This window comes from Balaenoptera physalus (genome assembly GCF_965194825.1).
Source record: "Balaenoptera physalus genome assembly, chromosome: 1".
NCBI classification, from domain to species: Eukaryota; Metazoa; Chordata; class Mammalia; order Artiodactyla; family Balaenopteridae; genus Balaenoptera; species Balaenoptera physalus.
In genome coordinates, this window is record NC_138882.1 from 87,973,819 (window position 1) to 87,993,720 (window position 19,902).

The 19,902-nt window shown below is 39.0% G+C and overlaps 1 protein-coding gene across 13 annotated transcripts in view; it reads right to left on the reverse strand.

Moving 5' to 3' along the window:
- The window catches only part of RPRD2 (regulation of nuclear pre-mRNA domain containing 2), a 92,281-nt gene extending 72,596 nt beyond the window's left edge, over positions 1–19,685 (reverse strand). For 5 of the 13 annotated variants that reach the window (XM_082474026.1, XM_082474031.1, XM_082474027.1 and 2 more), the window contains exon 1: positions 16,860–19,685. In XM_082474026.1, coding sequence (XP_082330152.1) covers positions 16,860–17,064 — 205 coding nt within the window. In that variant the 5' untranslated portion in view covers positions 17,065–19,685. Of the gene's footprint in view, positions 1–1,187; positions 1,310–16,859 lie in introns of all 13 variants that reach the window. The other 8 variants (XM_082474028.1, XM_082474030.1, XM_082474022.1 and 5 more) reach the window with 3 other exon arrangements.
- Between the last annotated feature and the right edge of the window lie 217 nt (positions 19,686–19,902).

A 19,902-nucleotide genomic window follows, 5' to 3' on the forward strand; every position in this document is an offset into this window, starting at 1 on the left:
CCCACATGCTGCGGAGCAACAAAGCCTGTGCGCCACAACTACTGAGCCTGTGCTCTAGAGCCTCCAAGCCACAGCTACTGAGCCTGTGCGCTGCAACTACTGAAGCCCGCACACTCTAGGGCCCGTGTGCCGCAACTACTGAGCCTGCACGCCACAACTACTGAAGCCCGTGCACCTAGAGCCCACACTCTGCAACAAGAGAAGCCACCGCAATGAGAAGCCCGTGCACCGCAATGAAGAGCAGCCCCTTTTATTTTATTTATTTATTCTTTTAATTAATTAATTTATTTATTTTTGGCTGTGCTGGGTCTTCGTTTCTGTGTGAGGGTTTTCTCCAGTTGCGGCGAGCAGGGGCCACCCTTCATCGTGGTGCGCGGGCCTCTCACTATCGTGGCCTCTCTTGTTGCGGAGCACAGGCTCCAGACGCGCAGGCTCAGTAGCTGTGGCTCACGGGCCCAGTTGCTCTGCGGCATGTGGGATCTTCCCAGACAAGGGCTCGAACCCGTGTCCCCTGCATTGGCAGGCAGACTCTCAACCACCGCGCCACCAGGGAAGCCCCTAGCCCCTTTTATTAATTTAAACATTTTATACATGATTATTTTATATTTTGTATCTTATCATTAATAGTTTAAGTCTTTAGGGGTTTGTTTCTACCAAATCTCACTCAAAGTGACTTATTTCCTTGTGTTTGGTAATTCTCTGTTGAATTCTATCTGTGGGAATTCAAAGAGCCAAACCAGAAAAAACTTTCTCTCAAAGTGTACTTGCAAGTGCTATGGCAGAATCAGGGTAGTACTGACCTTGGTCCAATTTAGCATCTTTCTCAGAGGGTTCTTCCACTTTGCTGTGGGCCAAAGGCTTAGGTTCCCATTAGTGCTAATATGGGCATTTGCCTTTGAGAGCAACCTTGCCTTTTCTGTTTGCTCACAGCTCATTGTTCCTGCTTCAGCTGACTCTTCACTTTTGTGAGAAGAGACCCTTAGAGAGCGCCCTAACTTTTTTAGCATACTCAGTAACGCATTAAAAATTAAGCTTGTAACCTTCCATGCACAAAGATACTGCCCCCTCAAGGAGGTGGAACATCAACTCTGCACTCCTTAAGTGTGTACTGTGCACAGTGACTTCTTTCCAAAGTGTGTAGTTTGATAAGGGGGTGGGGGGAGACAGTGATTTTACAGTGAAGAAACCTGATAAATACTGCCTCAGCCAGGTGATCAAGGTTAGCATCATCAGTGATAAGTCATGTTGACAGGATACTCTTGACGTGATGTGATGCAAATGGCACTTTTCCTGTGTTCTCTCCAAGAACCTATAGCCCCAGTTAATCATGAAAAAAAAAATATATCAGACAAACGCATATTTTTGTTTAGTCATTTGGGCCGCGCCTAGCGGCTTGAGGGATCTTAGTTCCCCAACCAGGGATCAAACTCAGGCCCTCTTGCAGTGGAAGCGCGGAGTCCTAACCACTAGACCACCAGGGAATTCCCCAGACAAATCCATATGGAGGAACATTCTACAAAATACCTGATCAATACTCCTCAAAACTGTTACAGTCTAAAGGAGCCTGAAGTGACATGATGACTAAATGTAATGTGGAATTTTGGATGGGATCTTGGGACAGAAAAAGACATATGGCAAAAACTAAGGAAATCCACAAATAAAGTATGGACTCTAGTTAATAATGACCTATCAGTATTGGTTCATTAGCAGTAACAAATGTACCATATACCAATGTAAGATGTTAACAACAGGGGAAATTGGGTGCAGGGTATACTAGAACCCTCTATACCATCTTTGCAACTTCTCTGTAAATCTAAAGCTATTCTAGAATAAAGTTTATTTTTAAAAGTTATGTTTGTTACAATTTCTGCAGGATTTAGTTATTTTTTAGGGCAAAAAAAATATAGTCTCTCTGCAAAATATCTAGTCTGTCATATCATCAGAAACAGAAATTGTCCTATTCACCCTTCTCCCCAGTACAATCATGCCCTTTCCCAGAACCATGTTCCTTGGAAACTCCATTGGCAAACTTTCTCTTCCCTTAATTTCTGAGAAATTACTTTGCTCTGATCTTCTCCTCTACCTAAGTTACCTTTTCTTCTGAAACTCTGATGTTTCCCAAGTTCCTTCACTGGCCCTATTCTCTTCTCACTTAAAATACTGTGTCCCTTGAAGTGCTCATTCATTAACTACTACCAATATAATTACAATTCCTAAGTCTCCATCTCTAGTCCAAAGCTCCCTCCCAAATACAATATAGTGGTTATGAACATATTTAAGTTAGTCAGAACTAGTTTCAAAACCCAGCCCCTATTTCCAACTGCATGACCTTTTCTCATCTATACAATGAGATGCTTTTCACGTCTACACAATGAAATAATAGTACCTACTTATTCAAAGGTTTTTCTCAAGATTACATGACAAAATACACAAAAAATTCCTAGAATTGCATCAAGTATATAACTGTCAATAAATATTAGCCAATATTAGGATTATAAGCACTATCAAAATGGTTAATTATCTATTAAACAACTTGTCTCAGATGCCCTCCAGACACTCCAACTCCATGTGTGCAAGCCTGCTTTTATCATCTATTTCCTCCCAAATTTCCTGTCACCCAAGACAGAATCCACAGGATCCATCTTCCAAGCTTTCCTCTAACTTCATCCCGTACATCCAACTGGTCAGCAAGTTCTGTCAAATTCTACTTTCTAAATACCTCTTAGATCTTATCTGTCCTCTCCACTACCACTTATATTCTTTCAAATCTCTGTCATTTGGTTAGATTATTATAGTGGCTCCTGAACACTTCCCCCAAACATATTATCATTTATTTTTGGAAACTGTAATATCAGTTTCAGGTATTGCTATTTTAAAGACCAAAATACAATATTTTTGTTGGCATAATACAAAAGCAGTTCATTCGTCGTCCTTGGTTGCCTTTATCTCTTTCCTACCAACTCACCCACCCCCATTCCTCTCACTTTCACCACAAACTCCTTACCCTACTAACTATGCAGTTCAGGAAACTCCCCTGACTCACCCCCCTCTACCTTTGTCCTGGCCCACTTATAGGGAGAGTCTGCACCTGAGGGAAAGAATCTTCCATAACAAAGAATCTCTCCTAGGGAAAAGAAAGGATTTAAACTCCATTAGGGAAACATTTCCCAAGTTGGCCAAGAAAAGTCAAAACTTCGGCAATTTTGAACTACTGAACATAGACAGGTGGTTCCGAAAGCACTGGTCAGGGGAGTTAAATATGGCAAGAAGATACTAAAGTCCAACCCAACCAGCTACATCACACAAAGCAATTATAAAGGTACCTCAGACAAAAAGACCAAAGTCAAAGGAAGCAGCAAAGGCAGGAAGAGCTGATGATTTACATTACAATGATAATCTATGTTTAATATTTATGTTTTTATAAATTTACATTTTTACTTGATGTTTTAAAATATGAAATACATTAAAAATCTGGGCTCACAGACGTAACTTCAATTCTTGAATTCTAAAAGCTTCGAATAAATCCGAAAATATACTAATACCAGTATTACAAAAAAGTAATTTTTGTCCAGTGTTACAATCACTATCTATTGTAGCTTTTGTGCCTATACATAGTTACTTTGTTTTCAACATACCTTCCCTCCCCACCATGTCTTAAAAATCATGGCTTTTATTGCTTCTCTTTGTCTTTTCCATCCTCACTTGTCTATGTGTACTTCTGATTGTTCACTCTCTGCTTCTGATTCTTTTACACCTTTGTTTGTATTTGAGATGCCTTCTTTCACCTGCTTCACATCTTTTTTGAACAAATGTTTCCTCCATGAAGCCTTTCTTACTTACACACAAATATAAATTGGTTCTCTCTGCTCTTTAATTGGGGGTTTCCTAGAAAAACATCCATAACAAAGCTTCCCAATGTGTGTTCCATGGAACAGTAATCACATGAGATGGCTAGAAAAGAAAGTAACTCCATGGTCAAATAAGTTTGGAAAATACTGAATAGCCTATCCCCCACTCCTTCTGGAAATTCATGAAGCATTTGTATTAAAGGTACTAAAGTCTAGCAACATGAAACAGGTTTAACTTTAACTTCGTAGGACCTAAGCTTTGACAGTGACAACCTAAACTAAACATCACCACTTTCTAGAAAATGCTGTTGTACAAAGTCAAATTCATACTGTATTTTTTGTTTACTGCTATGTTTTATTTTCTCTGTATCTTATCCACATTTATCAGTTTATACATATGTATGTACATGGCAATCTGAGGATAAGAATGAATAGGAGAATAGAAATGAATTCTTATCCTAGTTTATACTAAACACAGTATATATGTGTAAGGATGACCTATAAATGGATTTCAAAAAGCTATTCACTTTTCTATTATCAGGTTTTTAAAGACTTTTAAAACAAAGTGAAATTGATCTTCCAAAATGTATCTTGAAATGAAATTTTCTTTTTTAAAAATCTTTAATTTCAAATTTAAAATTTTATATGAAAATATGATTAATATTTGGTCTTTATTATTCCAACTTAAATTTTTATAAACTCCTTGTTTTTGATAGGCTATTTTTAAAAATCCAGCAGCACTAAAGATATTGCTGTCCCTGTGAAATCCCTTCTTTGAGATGCATTTTCATATTAGCACAACAGCTATAAAAATACACGAAAGATTCTTAAATTCTATGAACTTCTAGAACTGCAAGATATTGTTATACAAATAGGTACATGAAATACTCAAAATAGGTAAATTGTTTCCAAATTAGTGTGTTTTCCAGGCATTCTCTAGTATTAATAAAAAGGCCTAAAAAATCTGTGTTCATTCCTTTGGATTATTAACCTTAAAATTTCACCTAGGGCATGCAGGATTAACTGGAAGAATTTAAAGCTTAAACACACAGGCCTGCATGAAACATGGCGTAATAAAAATGCATACCATAATTGCATTTAAAAACAACAATAGTTACCATTTGCTGAGCTTTCTTTAGATATATATATATATATATATATATATATATATATATATGTGTATTTTATTGAAGTGTAGTTGATTTACAATGTTGTGTTAATTTCTGTTGTACAGTGCTGAGCTTTCTAAATGTCAGGTAGTTTGCAAAGCGCTTTATATGAATTATCTTTTTTAATACCACCAACAATCACATAAGGTGTGTTGTATTATTATTATCCCTATTTAAAGGCTTTAAGAGGTTAAGTAACAATTATAATGCCTATTGGAGTCCAAAGCCCATGTACTTTGCCAATTAACCACTATACAATATTGTATATCCCCCTACATATGTAAATCTATGTAAACAAAACTATGTAAAACCTCTATAGCAACAATTCTCGAAGTGTGCTCTGTGGTCAGATATAAGAAAGTCATTAATTAAGCACTTTCTATGTTCTACACCATCTTCAAGGTGCTGAGGAGGTAGTGGTGGGCAAAACAAAGTCCCTGCTGTCATGGGCTTACATTCTAGTTGGGGGTGACAGGGGACATGCATCTCAGTAAATAAACAAATAAATAAGGTAATATCTTATAATGGGAAAAGGTACATAGAGAAAATAAAATAGGGTGATGCAATAAGAGAATGATAGGTAGGAGCAAAGCGGGGTAGGCTCTGGCTAGGACGATAGGGCTCAACCTCTAAGGAGATGACATTTGAGCTAAGACCTGAAAGACAAGGACATTAAGGCAAATTTTTCATATAAAGTGGTAATTTATAAAATGATAGTGATAATATAAATGGTAGTGTATTTTACATCCTTATTTGACAAAATAAAAAGTTACCAAACTTATGATCTCACAAATTAAAAAACAGTAATTAAATGGTTATAAAATAACATCTGGTAACCCCTGGGCAATACACAGTATTAAGATGAGAGACAATGGACGTGTACGTTGCAGAAACTTGATAAAGGTCATTCTACAACATATCAATAAATCAGTGAATTCTCAAACCTTTTGGTTTCAGGATACCTTTACCCTCCTAAAAATTACTGAAGACCCCAAAGAGCTTTTGCTTATGTGGGTTAGTTATATTTATGCTCTTTACTGTATTATAAATTAAAACTAAGAATTTTAAAATATCTATTAATTTATTAAAAATAATAAAACCATTCAGTTAATAAGTTATACATATTTTATTAAAAATAACTATATTTGCAAGAGAAAAAATTTAGTGAGGAGAGTAGCACTGTTTTACATTCTTGAAAATCTAATGTTTGGCTTAATAGAAGACAACTAAGTTCTCATATCTGCTTCTATATTCAATTTATTGCTATATACGAGTTAATGAATTTTTTTCACCTCTGCAGCTCCGTGAAATCCTCAAAATAGACAGGCACAGAACTCACAGAAACAGAGTAGAATGGTGGTTGCCAGGAGCCAGGGAGTGGGGGAACGGGAAGACATTGGTCAAAGGGTACAAACCTGCAGTTATAAGATGAATAAGTTCTGGGGATCTAACGTACAACATGGTGACTATAGTTAACAATATGGCATTATATACTTGAAAGTTACTAGAAGAGTACATCTTGTGGTAATCATTTTGCAATTTATACATGTATCTAATCATCACAACTTACACAATGTTACACGTCAATAATATATAAAAAAGCTGGGAAAAAACAGGCACAAGGGCTGTTTGGGAACCATTATACTATATATACCACACTATGGAACACTACAAAATACCAATAAACTTTGAAAGAAGTGGAACGCAGTCTAGCACAAAGGTAGAGAGTAGGCTCTGGAGTCAAGACTGCTTAGATTTTCATTCTGGCTCTACTGTTTACTAGCTATGAAACTTGAACAATTAATTTTACCTCACTGAGCCTTCAAGTGCTTCAGTTATATCATCTATAACGTTTTCTTTATTATTTTCCCTTCATCAGCGTAATTTTACATATATATCACTAATAGCCTTACTAAGTAATAAAAATTACATAATATCAATACCTCATGAATTGTTATATTAAATGAGATCACATGATAAGAACTCAGGAAATGTTAACTATTTATTACTAAATCTATTAGTGATAATGTTTGTGAAGTTAACTGTATTAATGATTGGAAATTTAATAAAGAACATTGTTAAATAATAACAAAGTACTTGTAAGCAACTCAGGCTCTGAACCCACCGTATTTCTTGTATTTCTCCCACTCACTCTCACCTTCTGCCTTCAGAGAACAAAACCAAGGGTGGAAAAAAAATTAAGCTTATGCTTAGCCACCCTGAAACCAGGCAGTTTCCCTTTCCTATACTATAAAAATGTTCTGACAATTTCCTCAAAATAATCAGTTGACTTCCCTAAGCCTCGGTTTATAAGAATTTTAAGTGGGGACAACTCCTACCTTACAGAGCTTATGTTAGGATTATAGGAATATATGTGTGTGTGTGTGTGTGTGTGTGTGTGAGAGATATCTAGTAAGGGTGCTCAGTGAATCATACCTTCACTCCAACCAAAAAGTGATAACTCTTCGAAACTGGTACAGCATATGAAAACTCATATTATCATACTTCCCAGAACAAGTTATTTTTGTTCAATTCTTATCTTAGTTACGAAACGTTAAGTTCCTCATAATTCCATCTCTTTCAGCGAGCGACCTAACAAAGTTTTACGTAGAGTAAGCACCCAATATTTCTAAATTAATTTTCTGAATTCTGTATCTTTAGACATAAGAATACACTATAAAAGAAATGTTAATAACTCAAGTAATGCTGACTGCCTCTTAGAGATCATCATTTTAAAATAATGTGTTATGCTACCATTTTAAAACTATCATGACAGTAAAGGGAACACAAAAACAGCACAGGATCCATTCGGGTCTTTTTTTAATTAAAAATGATAAGTTATAATGCCTAACATTAAAAAATCTTTTCCCTTCTAACAGTGAAACTTTCACTAAAGGAAATAATCAATCTCCTTTCTCCCCCCAGCCACCTCTGGTGGGTACCAAAGAAACCATAGGGTGAAAGTAAGTAAAACTAATCACTAGCAAGTGAAGTGAAGGAAGAGAGATGAGGGAAAGATAAAAGGCTGCAACCAAAATTTAAACCCAGCATATTAAACATTTTATTTCTTTCATCAAACAGCCTCTATTTCAATGTTTCTAAGAGAACAAGAAAAACAATGAGGTTTTTTTTTAGACTATCTTTATCTTAGCCAGAAAGACTTTAATGTTCTAAAGCACAAATGCAATTGTTGCCTTTTTCCAAAAGGAGTAACTAGGTTCTACTACTTCTCCACAAGATGTGCATCTCTCCAGTGTTCTATAACTAAAATCTGTGGATGCAGTGGAATCAAAAGCACTACAAAGCACCAACTCCTTTTTGTTTCCTTGACAAACAGATGAGAAACTCAGTCAAGGTGGTTTGTGCAACGGTGTTAAGTTTTTGAGTAATTTTTTTTTTTACTAGGGTCTCTGAGCTCCTTCTACACATTAAAAAACCTCATGTAGTCTTAGTTCTCAGACGAAATTTTAAAACAACTAACCCAAAATATCCCCTTCGGACTTTTTAAAGTACTGCTGTAGAACACTAAACACTTGGGAAAAGTGAGAAAAAAAAAAGATTAAAAAAAAGATCATAACTTGGGCTTCCCTGGTGGCGCAGTGGTTGAGAATCCACTGCCAATGCAGGGGACACGGGTTCGAGCCCTGGTCCGGAAGGATCCCACATTCCGCGGAGCAACTGGGTCCGTGCACCACAACTACTGAGCCTGCTCTGGAGCTCGCGAGCCACAACTGCTGAGGCCCATGTGCCTGGAGCCTGTGCTCCGCAACAAGAGAAGCCACCGCAATGAGAAGCGGGCGCACAGCAAGGAGCGGCCCCAGCTCGTCGCAAATGAAGGGGGCCCACGTGCAGCAACAGAGACCCAACGCAGCCCAAAAATTAATTAATTAATTTAAAAAAAAAGAGCCTCACAGCCCCTTCAGCCCCCTCTTTATCTTCCCACCAGCTGGCTTCACACTTGCAAACTGGTTTCCATCACCTGCCTGGTAGACAGAGGCTATTGCCAGCTGTACCTTGAATCCGGAGACCAGGGTGTTAGGAATCTTGGAATTGAAGCTTTCTCTGTCCATGACTGATGCCAGGGGGGTTAAAAAAATTAATTAATTAATTTAAAAATAAAAATTTAAAAAAAGATCATAACTGAATGACAAAAGCTTAGGAGAAAAGGGAGTTTGGATGCATCTATTATTTATTAGTTTATGAAAGGCAGGAAGCCAAATCACTAAGAATAAAATCATAAGTCTCCACTCTCGAAGAAATTACACACATACATACACTCACCCCTTCTCTACCAACAGAACTGAAATTTTGGGGTGGCCTGTTTAAGGAAATGTTAATATTAGTAATTTTCCATTGGAAATGGAAATTTCCAATGGAATTTTCAAGATATTTTCACACCACAAAATCACTTGAAGTTTGTCAATACTGTTTCACACTTTGATTTATGGGAATGTTTATTTGCTATATAATTTAACATTTAGCTTACTATGGGATGTACAGCAAAAGAATGTTTTACATATTGCTTTAAATCCACCTAAGGCCATGTATATAATACAACCCTTCTGCATTTGAGAGACAAAGCAGCTAAATGAAGAATATAACAACTGCTTGTGAAGTCTCATAATACACATTAAAAGGCTCATTTAGTATACACCATCACAATAATTACATGTAATAATTACGGTAGCTCATGTTTTGAAACACTGTCAGAAAACATGGAAATTACCTACATCTCTATGAACCTAGGGCAATGGATGGAAGAAAAGGTGACCTAGGCATCCAAAGGGCAGAGAGAATATTGATTATGCAATAATTTTACAACTGGGAATTATAACAGACCTAATGCCTAACTAATCCAGAAGTGTCATTAAACCTAAACCAAGAGTAGAAATATGCAAGAGATCAAAATAGATTTATTACTTCTTTGGGAAGCTGAAAGTTTACCTTGAACCTCAGAAAGAACCAAACACAATAACACATTAGACCAAGTAAATAGAAAGAGGTATCTGAAATACCAGAATGCCCCAGAGCCTTCTCTCTGGACCTCTTCTCTATCTATACTTATTACTCTGTCTTACTACACTTACTTCTCTATCTACACTTACTTCCTAGTACATCTCTTCCAGGCTGATGGCTCCAAGGACAATTTACATACTAAGCAGATACCCTGTGGTGACTGTCGCACAACTTTGTGAATATACTAAAACAAATGAATTGTACACTTTAAATGAGTGAAGTCTGTCAATAAATGTCAACTCTTTCTAGTCACTCAGCCAAAAAAACCCCAGAGTCATTCTTGATAACTCTCCTCTCTTACCCCACATTTAATTCATCTAGAAAGCCGTTTGGATCTACCTTCAAAAGAGATCTAGAATTAAATTACTTCTTATAACTTTCACAAGCTTGTCCAAACCACCAATATTTTATCCCAGGATTACTTCAATAGCCACCTACTGGCATCCCTGTTTCTGCAGCAACTAGAATGATCTTTTAAAAACAGAAATCTGTTCACATCACTTCTCTGCCCCATCTCATTCAAAATAAAAGCCCAAGAATGCCTATAAAATTCTTTGTGATTTGCCCCTTCTGCCGTATCACCCACCATAATCTCCGAGTTCATCTGCTAATCCTTACTTTCACTACTCCTTTCCAGCCACAAAAGCTTTCTTGTTGTTCCTTCAACTCACCAGGCACACTCTAACCTCAAGATCTTTGTATTTTTCTGTTCTTTGTCTTGGAACATTCTCCTGTCACACTCTCCTATCTATATTGCCTATACCTCACTTTCCTGCTCAAATGTCACATTCTCAGTGAGGCCTTCCCTTAGCACCTAATTTAAAACTACAAACTCTTGTAACACTCTGTATTCCCCTTCCCTGCTTTATATTTCTTTTTAGCACTCCTAATATTTTTTACCTTCTAATATATTTAATATTTTGTTTGTTTGGTGCTTGTCTCCTCTTCTGACAGTATAGGCTCTGAGAGGACAAAAATTTTTCTCTATTTTATTCACCTGCTTGTGTCCCCAGTGCCTGGCACAGTAGGTATTCAATAAATATTTGTTAAAAGAACTGAATGTAAACTAGGGATTTATAAGCAAAATTCACCTAGAAACTTAAAGTAAGAATTTGTACCTAGTCCACCTACATTTGTATACATGTGACATGTGATTAAAAAGCTATGGCAGGGACTTCCCCAGTGGCGCAGTGGTTATGAATCCACCTGCCAATGCAGGGGACAGGGGTTCGATCCCTGGTCTGGGAAGATCCCACATGCCGCGGAGCAACTTGGCCCGTGAGCCACAACTACCGAGCCTGCGCTCTAGAGTCCACGAGCCACAACTACTGAGCCCGTGTGCTACAACTACTGAAGCCCGTGCACCTAGAGCCCGTGCTCCACAACAAGAGAAGCCAGGGCAATGAGAAGCCCGCGCATCGCAACGAAGAATAGCCCCTGCTCGCCGCAACTAGAGAAAGCCCGCGCGCAGCAACGAAGACACAACACAGCCAAAAAAATAAGTAAATAAAATAAAATAATTAAAAAAAAAAAAAAAGCTATGGCAGTACTGTTATACTCTGTATGTGTAGCCAACATATCTGCTACAAAGGATGAATTACAAGGAAAGTAAACAGTTAAAGGAATAGCTACATTTCAGATACCAGAGCTGCAGAAAATAGTTCCAGACCCTCAGATTTGTGCAATATCAAATACAAGATTATAGATTTCACTCTCCACTGACCAATGGAGGTACCAGTGTGGTACCCCAAACTTTTTGCCACCAAAAAAATCCTTCTATTATTTAATCTAAAACACCTAACATTTAGAAATTTTTATCAAGTAGACAACTTTAGTAACTAACATGTTCAATTTGTTCTCCTTTTTAATTATAAATGACTATCAGAACTTCAAATCTATACAAGATAATCAGTTTTCCCACAGAAAGCAAAAATAAAAACAAAAATATCCACAAAGCTTCAAAATCTAGACATTATAGTTAATCTGCATGGCCTAATATTGTAGAAAATATTTTATGAATAGGAAAGGCTGTGTAGTACAGTGGCTAAGAGCGTATGCTCTAAATCAAGAATGCCTGGGTTGAATCCACCACTTATTAGCTCTCTAACCATGAGCAAGTTACTCAACCTCTCAGTGCCCCTGTTTTCCCATCTGTAAACTGGGGATCATAACAATACCTACTTCAAAGAAGTATGAAGATTGAATGAATTAATACATGCAAAATGCTTGGAACAGTGCCTGGCACATAATAAGCACTGGATAAAAGTTAGCTAGAAAATTATTACCATCTTCACGGTCCATTCAAGGATCTGAGAAACCACTGCTGTACATCAAAAATAGTAAATTGCACTTTTCGAATTCTCTGCAACAAATTAATCCTGTATTAAGAGATTTTTTTTTTTTTTTTGGTCAGTCCATGTTTATATAACAGTTTCTCTTGTGGAGAAAATACCAGATTGTACTGAGATTTGCTTCAAATGAGGAGGAGGAGAAGGGAAAGTAAAGGGGACAGAAGAAAAAAGATCGGCCATTAAAATAACTACTGGGACTTCCCTGGTGGCGCAGTGGTTAAGAATCCACCTGCCAATGCAGGGGACACGGGTTCGAGCCCTGTTCTGGGAAGGTCCCACATGCTGTGGAGCAACTAAGCCCATGGGCCACAACTACTGAGCCTGCGCTCTACAGCCCACGAGCCACAACTCCTGAAGCCCGCGTGCCTAGAGCCCGTGCTCCGCAACAAGAGAAGCCACCGCAATGAGAAGCCGGCGCACCGCAACGAAGAGTAGCCCCCGCTCACCGCAACTAGACAAAGCCTGCGCACAGCAATTAAGACCCAACGCAGGCAAAAATAAATTAATTGATTAATTAAAAGAAAAAAGATAACTACTGAAGTGGGGTGATCAGTGGTGACGGGAATGTTATTACTTTTCTAATCTTGTACATACTTAAAGTTCGTACCAAAAACAGCTGAAGGGAAATCTTAACAGCTTTTCTGCTCTACAAATGATTCTACTTTCCTATAACCCCCTTTTCTTCAAAAACTCATTTCAATTCTCATACACCTTCTAAAACAGACCAGCCCATTCAATGGTTAGAAGCAAAACAACTTGGAGATATCATGAACACAGTATTTTCCATTTTGTCCTACTAGTTCTTCAGAGAACTTGCTAATTCACTACAGAAAGGCTGATCCAAATCATCTCCCCGTGACTGGGAATGTAATTTCCAGCACTGTTCCCAAAACAAAGTAATTATTTCGAATAGTCAGGACCTTAAGACTATCTACATCATCACTGTCATCATAATAATCTGAACATATACATATATGCTAGGACCTATACTAAAATACCTGCATTATCTTCTTAAGTCTAGACAACAAGCCTATGAGAGATAATTATCTCTACTCACAGATCAGAAATTGAGACTCACAATTTAAGTACTGTGCCCAGGTATTAACTGACGGAATTAAGATTTGAACCTAGATCTAATTCTAAAGTCTTTTTTTTTTTTTTACTTTTCCATACTGATTTCCATGTTACATTAAAAATGGGACGGATGAACAAAACACAGAAATGACAGTCTAGTCAAATTGCACATCAAGCTCATATAAGAGCCATATTTTGAAACTGCCAACAACCATACCTATCATTTCTTTTACTAAATTATAAACGCTGCCTTCTGATAAACAGAAATTAAAACAATTCAAGTTCTTGATTAACTATTCCACAAAATTATATTGGCAAATATTTATTGATTACTTATTGTATGCCAAACACTGTTCTAGTTGCTTGGGGATGTAGCAGCAAAGAAGACATAGCCCTGTCATCCGGTGGAAGAAAATAAATAGTAAGCATATAAACAAATAAATAAGGTAATTTCATATACTGAAAATAAAGTGATGTGTTAGAATGCAACTGAAGGAACCATGTTAAATAAGATCATTAGGGAAGGCCTTTCTGAGGAGGTAATATTTGAGCTTGGATCTAAATGATGGGAAGATAGGATTGGAAGAAGCCTGAGAGGTAGTAGGCAGGGCAGGTGGTGTAGGAACTTGTAGACCTTTTACTTGTAGTAAAAAGAAGTTTAACCCTTAAAGCCTGTTGCAATGGGATATCACTGAAGGATTTTAAAACACAGAAATGACATCGGTTTAGGCTACAGAAAGATCGCTTTTGAAAAATGATAGCAATGGAAGCTTCAATCAAACAAATTAAAACAAGTCTGAAAAAAATCAGTAGAACCCACCATGGAGTGTGTCTTCAGGAAGACTACTTGCCTTCTCTATTTCCTTTATTGTTTGTTTAATTTTTATTTATTTATTTTTTGGCCATACTGCACAGCTTGCGGGCTCTCAGTTCCCCGACCAGGGATTGAACCTGGGCCACGGCAGTGAAAGCCCGGAATCCTAACCACTAGTCCACCAGAGAACTCCCTAAATTATTTCCTTTAAAGTGAACAAAAGTCTCTTATTACACATTATGAAATAAAGGATAAAAATGAAAATATCTCAGAAAGAGTTAACAGTTACTTAAACTCACACTGAGGTCTAAATATAAATTACTAAATAATGGATGTCAAAAGAAAAAAAGGAGAAGCAAAAGGGGCATCAGGAAGATGGACAGAAAGGCTGGGAATGCCAAAGACACCTATTTCACATATTTGCCTAAAGCTGACTTAAAAACCAAACTCGAACTAAAATAATTCTAACACCAATCTCCTGAATATTTCTCTCAAAAGGCTTTACTTACAATAAGATAAACGATGTTCACTCAATGTAAATATAAAACAACTACAAATTACCCTTAACCATTTTAGAAAGTTAAGTTGCATTCCACCAGACAAAAAAAAAAATCAGGTTTATAGAAAGCCAAAAGCATTTAACTATACAAACTATATATAATGCACTTCAAATGAAGTACTGTCTTCCTAGAGCAATCATTTTTTTCACTCTTAAAATATCAACAAGGGAAATAAGCTCAGGCACAATATCAAAAGTAGAGGCAGAAAAATTCTGGCTCCAGTGTATCTCGTTATCGCTGACTGGAAAAAATATTGTAATTGCATTTGTAATCCCACAGGCAGGGATGGCGACCAACTTATCCTTGCAAATGATGTAACCATACAGTTAAAGCACCAGAGCCCAAAGGGAGGAAAAGTAAAAATGTTTTAAAACAGGAAGAAAAATATGTTTAAGGAGAATACGTCCTCAGGCTTGAGCACTGCTTGCTACCACTGGTGTACCAAAAACATTGAAGAATAATCATGAAAACATTACTTTACAAAGTTAAATGTGGCCACTGTCATCTGATATGGTGGAGTCAAATCCCAACTCCACCATTTAACTGTATAAACTTAAGCAGCTTACTTAACATTTCTGAGGCTTAGTTTCCACATCTGTAAATCAATTATTAAAAAATCTACTTCTTAGCGTTAGTTTAAGGTATAATGAGATACTAGATATATTGTAAATGACAAAGGGCTGGGCACATAGTAGATACTTACTATGTGAGTCTTTGATAATGACTGGTACTTGATATTGTATGTTCTAATTTTACCTCTTGGAAAGAAGTAACTTTGATCTGCTATTGGTAAATATAGGTAATCCTGCCTTGGTTATACAACCCTTTCTGCATATATTATTCAAAGAGCCACAAAACATCTCTCTCAACAATAACTTTATACACAAATGATTTGAAGTTTGGGGTCTATGATTTTGTAAGTTTTATCCATCTGTTCCCTAAAAGTAAACACAAATTAAAACACTATAGGGTCAATAGCAAAAGTGGAATAAGAAGAATAAGTGGAAGATGGGTCTCACTGGTGACATGCCATAGACAGGAAGCAACAACAGACCTAAAATTCAAATAGATATACATGGATTTAGGGTCAACCCTCTCTTCTCAGCAGGAAGCAACAAATGACTTCTCCACACTTTGTCCTAAAAGATCTGAAATTTTCTGCAAACAAGCCATGCTTCCTGACAGTCTAATAGACCTCTTTTCTGCAGTAACGCAGCAAAGTGAAAAAAACTCCACGATGTAGACAAAAAAACAATTAACTGGGGTAAAAAAGTAGTACCTATTCGAAAGCACACTTCCTGATTCTTTGTTTTGATTACCTATGAAACCAATTCCTATTCTTTAAAAAGGTATCTGAACTGGTTGAAAAGTAGCCGGATATGTTTTCCATTTTATGGTGTTAGTGGCGATACTGACTACGGTTGTTTCCGGTCAGTATCAAGAAGCCTGTATTTTACCGCAGCAAATATAGCTACAAAAACCTCTCAGGTGGTCGCCTCAGCTCTATGTGGAGCTCACGTTACCTCTTCATCTAGGTAAGGCCCTTCTAATTACACATCACAAGTTTTAGGTCAGTGGAAAATAGAATGGTCCCACATATTCCAGCGAAATAGGTGCATTTACTACTGCTTAAACCATAGCGTGTCTATCATCAGGAAAACAAGAAATCATTAACACGTCAGGGCCTATAAGAAATAAACGGACGCGACAATTTCTGTGAAGGTTCAGTAAAAACAACATCACCTTACAAGGCTCTAAAACAACATGTAAATCTCAACAGACTTGGGCCCAACGGCCCAAGGTCACACCAAGTCAGTCGCTATAAAATCCAAGAAATGATGAGCCTCCTGCAGTTCAGGACAATCCTGGCTAGGAATAGGGTCTGAGTCTGGGTACACTCTGGTCGAAGATTTAATATGAACAACCCCAACCGAATGCAGCGGCTCCACAGGGAAACCCTAAGCGTTTCGGGTAGTATTTCCTTCCATCCCCCGTCTTCCCTTCCCTAGTCACCCCTCAACACTCACATCTCCGGAGCCACTTCATCCAATGGTAGACGATAGTAGTGTGGTGTTTCTTGTTCTCTATACACCAAGACGACAGGCCTTGAATAGATTCCATGGTGTTAGTTACCGACTGGAATTTTCGATCCAACGAGGACTCCAGAGCCCCTGCCGAAGAGGCCGACGAGGAGGAGGCCTTACTGCCGCCTCCGCCGCCGCCGGCCGCCATCTTCCCGGTTTGCACAAGCGCTGCTGCTCCTCTGGCGGCCGCGGCGGCGGCGGCGACGGCGGCGGGAGCGGGCAAAACAATCACTGCGAGTGCGTGAAAGCCGCAGGTGGGGAGGGAGGCCAGGGGGTGGGGATGGTGCACGCGCTAGGCTCTTCTGGAGGTAGGACGGGAGGACCAGTTGCTGGGCACGCTGGCGGCTCCTACACGCTGCAAAGGGGGGCTGCGGGTTTCGAAGGTTTATCGGAATTGTTCAAGGGATTGTGTTTAAACCAGTCAGTAATCACGGAAGAATTAAGCAGAAAACAGGTCCTGCAAAGCCCTTCTAAACGCCTAGCCCGGAAATTAATGGTTTTATACTCTTCGGCTCTCAACGCTTAAGGCCCTTCCCCACACTCCTCTAAGAGCGGGCATGAATATCTGAAAGTTAATACTACCCGACTGCCCCTTCAGATGCAGAAATCTTTCTCTCTCCTTTAGATCCTCTAGAACAGAAAGGCCCAAGGCTACCTAGTCAGGATTTTTTTTGCAACGCAATAGCAGCAAAGGGACAGCAACACTATCGCGCACGCGCTGCTTGGCCCCGCCCCCCTGCTTCCTTCTCAACCTAGAAAAAGCAGAGGGAGGTGTGATGGCGGGGCAATCTGGCCAATCAAGGGAGAAGAACGAGAAGCGCGCGCAGAAGCCCACAAGCCCCAAGGGCTAAGGAGGCGCTTCGATTATTCGTGCGCCTGCGCAGCAGGCCAGCGCGTAGCGGGTTGGGAGGAAAAACGGGGAGAGAAGGGTGGGAGAGGGAGTTGGTCAAACTAAGGAGAGGTTGGGGGAGGGGCTTCACCGCTCCGCCCCGCGTTTTGCTTCCTAGCGAGGTGTCTCTCTTGGGGCTGTCCAGCTCACACAGCAAGGCCGAGAAACTCCCACCGCTCAGCGGCCACTGTTATTTTCTGGCACCTGCAGCTGCCGCCGCCGCCGCCGCTGCTAATTCCTCGGGGCACCAACGCGCCACAAAGTCGCTGGCAGCCATCTTGCAGTGCCTCAGAGGATGCGCATGCGCCAGCTTAAGCGAGCCATTCACTACGCAGACTCCCAGACCAAACAATTTTTTACACTCCCCTGGGACGATAACACTCACAGCCACTTGACTTTTTGGATTATAGGAAGAGGAAGTAAATGAAGTGAAACGAAAATTTTCCCCGTAGAATTTTCGAGACGCGGAAACAATAAATGGCAAGATGTGATCTCACCTTCGCCAGTTATGATACAATTGCATAATACATTATAGTTTACAAAAGCCTTAGATATTTATTGTTACATTGATTAGCACAACCTAGATTAACCGTGCAATTGCATATGCCTATGTAAATCCTCTGGGCAGATTTGGAGACTTCTTTGTTCCACTGAACACATGCAGTTAGTGTATTTTAATTCTTTCACGTCTTCCCAGTAGACTCACGTTTTTTGAGGCAGGGAACCTGTTTTGTCAAGCTCACATATAGTATTTGTTAATTCAACAAAAAGTTGTTGAACGTCTTGTGCCAAGTACAGTTTTAGATGTGGGGGAGTAACATAGCAAAATAGACAAAAATCCCTTTCAGCTGGGGCTTATTGGCAGCAGACCATAAAAAATATATATCAGGGAGTAATAAGTTCTATGAAGTAGCATGAAGCAGGGTAAGGAAGAGAGAGGGGTTGTGTGTGTGGTCCTTAAGGGAATGGGAATGGTGGTTTGGTGATCAAGGAAGGCTTCTGGAAGGAAGTGATACTTGATCTGAATGTTGAGCACAAGGTAACCAAGCAAATATGGGGGAGGGGGAGAAAAACATGCTGACAGGTGGAACAGCAAGTGTAAAGGACCTAAAACAGGAATGTCTTGATATATTAGAGGAAGAACAAGGAGGCCATTGTGGCTGGAGAAGAAGACAAGTGATAGAATATGAGATCTGAGAGGTGAAGGGAGAGAGTTCATGTAGGGCCTGGAAGGCCACTGTAAAGACTTTGGCTTTTAACTTTGAGGTGGGGAACACTTAGGCAGAGCAGTTTTAAGCAGAAAAGTTACATAGCATTCTTTTTAAAAGATTACGTTGGTTGCTATGTTGAAAATAGGCTGACTGCAGAGCCACCAGTTAAGGAGGCTATTGGAGTAATCCAGACAAGGAAATGATGGTGGCTTCTACTAGCATGGCAAAAAAAAAAAAGAGAAGTGGCGTCAGATCCTGGATATAGTTTGAAGGTAGAGCCGAAAGGATTGCTCATGGACTTGAGGGGAATATGAGAAGAAGAAAAAAAAAAGAGTCAAATATGACATGAAGGTTTCTGACCTGATTAACTAGAACAGTGTTTCTCAGCCTTTTTTTCCATTGCTGTTGACCCTGAAGATTCTTCTTAGATATTTTTTCCTATTCCCTCAACCCCCATGAAATGTTAATGCCACAGTTATATTGTATATCTGTTTATGTACTGTCTGTATATTTGTGCTTTATACAAGAGTAAGCATGAAGTTTACTTTTTATTCAATGCAGAGTTAAGAGTGACTAAAATCTTTGTTAAAAATTAAAAAAAAATTTTTTTTATAGAGACTGCAGCTTTAAATTTATTTTATTTTTATTTATTTATGGCTGTGTTGGGTCTTCGTTTCTGTGAGGGCTTTCTCTACTTGTGGCAAGCGGGGGCCACTCTTCATCGCGGTGCGCAGGCCTCTCACCATCGCGGCCTCTCTTGTTGCGGAGCACAGGCTCCAGAGGCGCAGGCTCAGTAATTGTGGCTCACGGGCCCAGCTGCTCCACGGCATGTGGGATCTTCCCAGACCAGGGCTCGAACCCGTGTCCCCTGCATTGGCAGGCAGAT